Here is a 2,602-nt window from a genome sequence, read left to right as displayed (position 1 = left end):
CCAAAAATGCTAAGTCAAGTAACATCGCTTGCCGCCTTTATATAAAGTTCAAAATAGAAGTAGAGAAATCAAGAATTTTCTAGCGCGGTGTGAGCAAGCGAGATAGCAATAGTCCCGAATTCCGGATTGCTCGCGTAGGTACGAGTAGATACACGAAGCTTCCAGAGTAGCATGAGCGGTATAAAAGCCACGCTAACCGCAGCGACAGACAGTTCGGTTTTAATTTGAGTGAAATGTCAACAGAAAGAAATAAGCGCGAAAATAAAAAGCGAAGTAATAAGTGATAGAGAATAAGTGCAGTTTGATAGTGTTTTGGGGAGGCAATAGTTCTTGTGTAGATTTCAACTCGACTAGCCGGTGTCATATATTTTGATCCACATTCAACATAGATATCCTGTTAACCCGTCAAGTGCCGTGTATAATTGTGTTGTGAAATCGTAAGTAAAACTCTGTCATTAATAAGTGTTTCCCTACCTATTTAATCTATTTCAATCAAATTCAGCTTTAATGTTAGCCAAATATTAAAATAAAACAAAGAAATTACTATTTTTATCAAAATTTCTCTAACTGTAATAATTACGTCATTATTACAGATATAAAATCTGTATAAAAATCTTAAAATTTCTGAGGAATTCAATCAATTACTTTTGATAATTTAAAAAAGAATGGGTTATTTAAGTAGATACTGTAATTGTTTTTAGGTGCTGTGTTAATCCTAGCCAGGATTAGAACGCAACATGGCGAAGCCAGGACCTGGTAAAAAACGTAAGGTTAAAGATGAAAATCGGCAGTTTCAAGAAATTTGGACTGAGAAATACTTTTTTGTATGGTGGCATAACAAAGTCGTTTGTTTAATTTGCAAGAATTGTGTTGCGATTGGAAAGGAATATAATGTAAAAAGGCACTATGAAATGCAGCATCCTTCTTTTACCAAGTTTACAGGCGAATTAAGAAAGCAAAATATGTTATCTTTAAAACGGGAGCTTATTGGTCAGCAAGCTATGTTTACAAAACCCATTTAAGATTCAGAAACAGCTACAGAAGTTAGTTATGAAATTTCTCGAATGATAGCAAAGAGAAGTCGCCCCTTCAATGATGGCGATTTTGTAAAAGAATGCATAGAAATTGCCGCTAAGAAAATGTGCCCAGAAGCAGCAAAAAAGTTTCAGAAAATTCAACTGAATCGTATGACTATCCAAAGACGAATTATGTCTTTGTCAGGTAATATTGCGGAACAATTAATTGAAAAAACTAAGATCATTGAATTTTTTTCATTAGCACTCGACGAATTCACTGATATTAGTTCCACAGCTCAACTTCTCATATTCATACGAGGTGTTACTCAAGATTTTGAAGTCTTAGAAGAGTTATTCGGAATTTGTTCATTGAAAGGTCAAACCAAAGGAGTTGATATACTCAATGTACTTTTGGATGAGTGTTCAAAAACTGATTTGGACTTATCAAAATTATCGGGAGTTGCGACTGACGGTGCTCCTTCGATGATTGGTGTCAATTCCGGGATAGTTACTTTGCTGAAAAAGCATCTGCAAGGAAAAAACATGGTGTATAATGCAGTTTCACTGCAGTTTCACTGCATTATACACCAAGAAACCCTCTGTTCTAAAAAAATTGAATTTCAAAATGTCATGAAAGTGGTAGTTTCGACTGTAAATTTCATAAAATCACGAGGACTCAATCACAGACAATTCAAACAATTCCTTGATGACATCGAAAGCGAATACGGAGATTTACTGTATTATATAGAAGTAAGGTGGCTAAGCCGTGGATTGACACTGGAACGATTTCTAAATTTAATAGAAGAAATTGGAATATTTCTGGCGGAAAAGCAAAGGGATGTCCCGGAACTTAAAAATCCTGATTGGTTGTGTGATTTGGCTTTTTTAGTTGACATTACAAATCATTTGAATTTCTTGAACACACGGCTTCAAGGCAAAAATCAACTGATATCTCAGCTCTACGCTCATGTATCATTCTTTCAATGCAAGCTGACACTTTTCAGATCACAATTGAATTCTGGAAATTACAATCATTTTTCGAATTATAAGAAAATAGCTGAAAAATTCAACAAAACTGCGATTAATTTCAGTTATGTAGAAAAGCTAGATATTTTGATTCAATCTTTTCAAGGCAGATTTTCGGAGTTTAAAAAAGTGAAACCTCTATTGGACATATTCAGCAATCCTTTCACGATTTCAGTTGAAAATGCGCCTGAGTCAATGCAGTTAGAAATTATCGACATTCAAAACGATCAAGATTTACGCAACAAATCCAACGAAGGAGACTTGCTAAACTTTTACCGCTGCATTGATAAAAATATGTATGAAAAGTTGCGCATGAACGCTCTGAATGTGCCAGCTTATTTGGTTCTACCTATATATGTGAACAAACTCTTTCAATACTAAATAATAATAAAACAAAAAATCGAAACCGCCTTGCAAATGAATGTTTGGAAGCAGTTTTACGTGTTGCTACAAGTAAATTTGAGCCAAATATAAAAAAGATTGTAAGCACTATGCAGTGCCACACTTCAAATTAATAAATTCTTTTTGAATTTTAATTAATTATTATCAATTCTTTATTG

General features: G+C 34.1%; 1 protein-coding gene across 1 annotated transcript; it reads left to right on the top strand.

Annotated features, from left to right (window-relative positions):
* Nucleotides 1-737: 737 nt before the first annotated feature.
* LOC141483468 (EPM2A-interacting protein 1-like) lies at nt 738-1,564 on the top strand (the record flags this gene model as incomplete). Its single annotated transcript, XM_074178138.1, has 3 exons — nt 738-765; nt 1,024-1,221; nt 1,279-1,564. Coding segments are annotated over exons 1-3 (512 nt in total), but the record flags the coding sequence as incomplete, so codon positions are not given.
* Nucleotides 1,565-2,602: the final 1,038 nt, after the last annotated feature.

This window comes from Leptinotarsa decemlineata, unplaced genomic scaffold, assembly GCF_025532065.1.
Source record: "Leptinotarsa decemlineata unplaced genomic scaffold, Ldec_3_MD MMD2_tig00003521, whole genome shotgun sequence".
In the NCBI taxonomy this organism is placed as follows: Eukaryota; Metazoa; Arthropoda; class Insecta; order Coleoptera; family Chrysomelidae; genus Leptinotarsa; species Leptinotarsa decemlineata.
The sequence above is the reverse complement of the archived record's forward strand: the minus strand, read 5'-3'. Positions and strand labels throughout refer to the sequence as shown.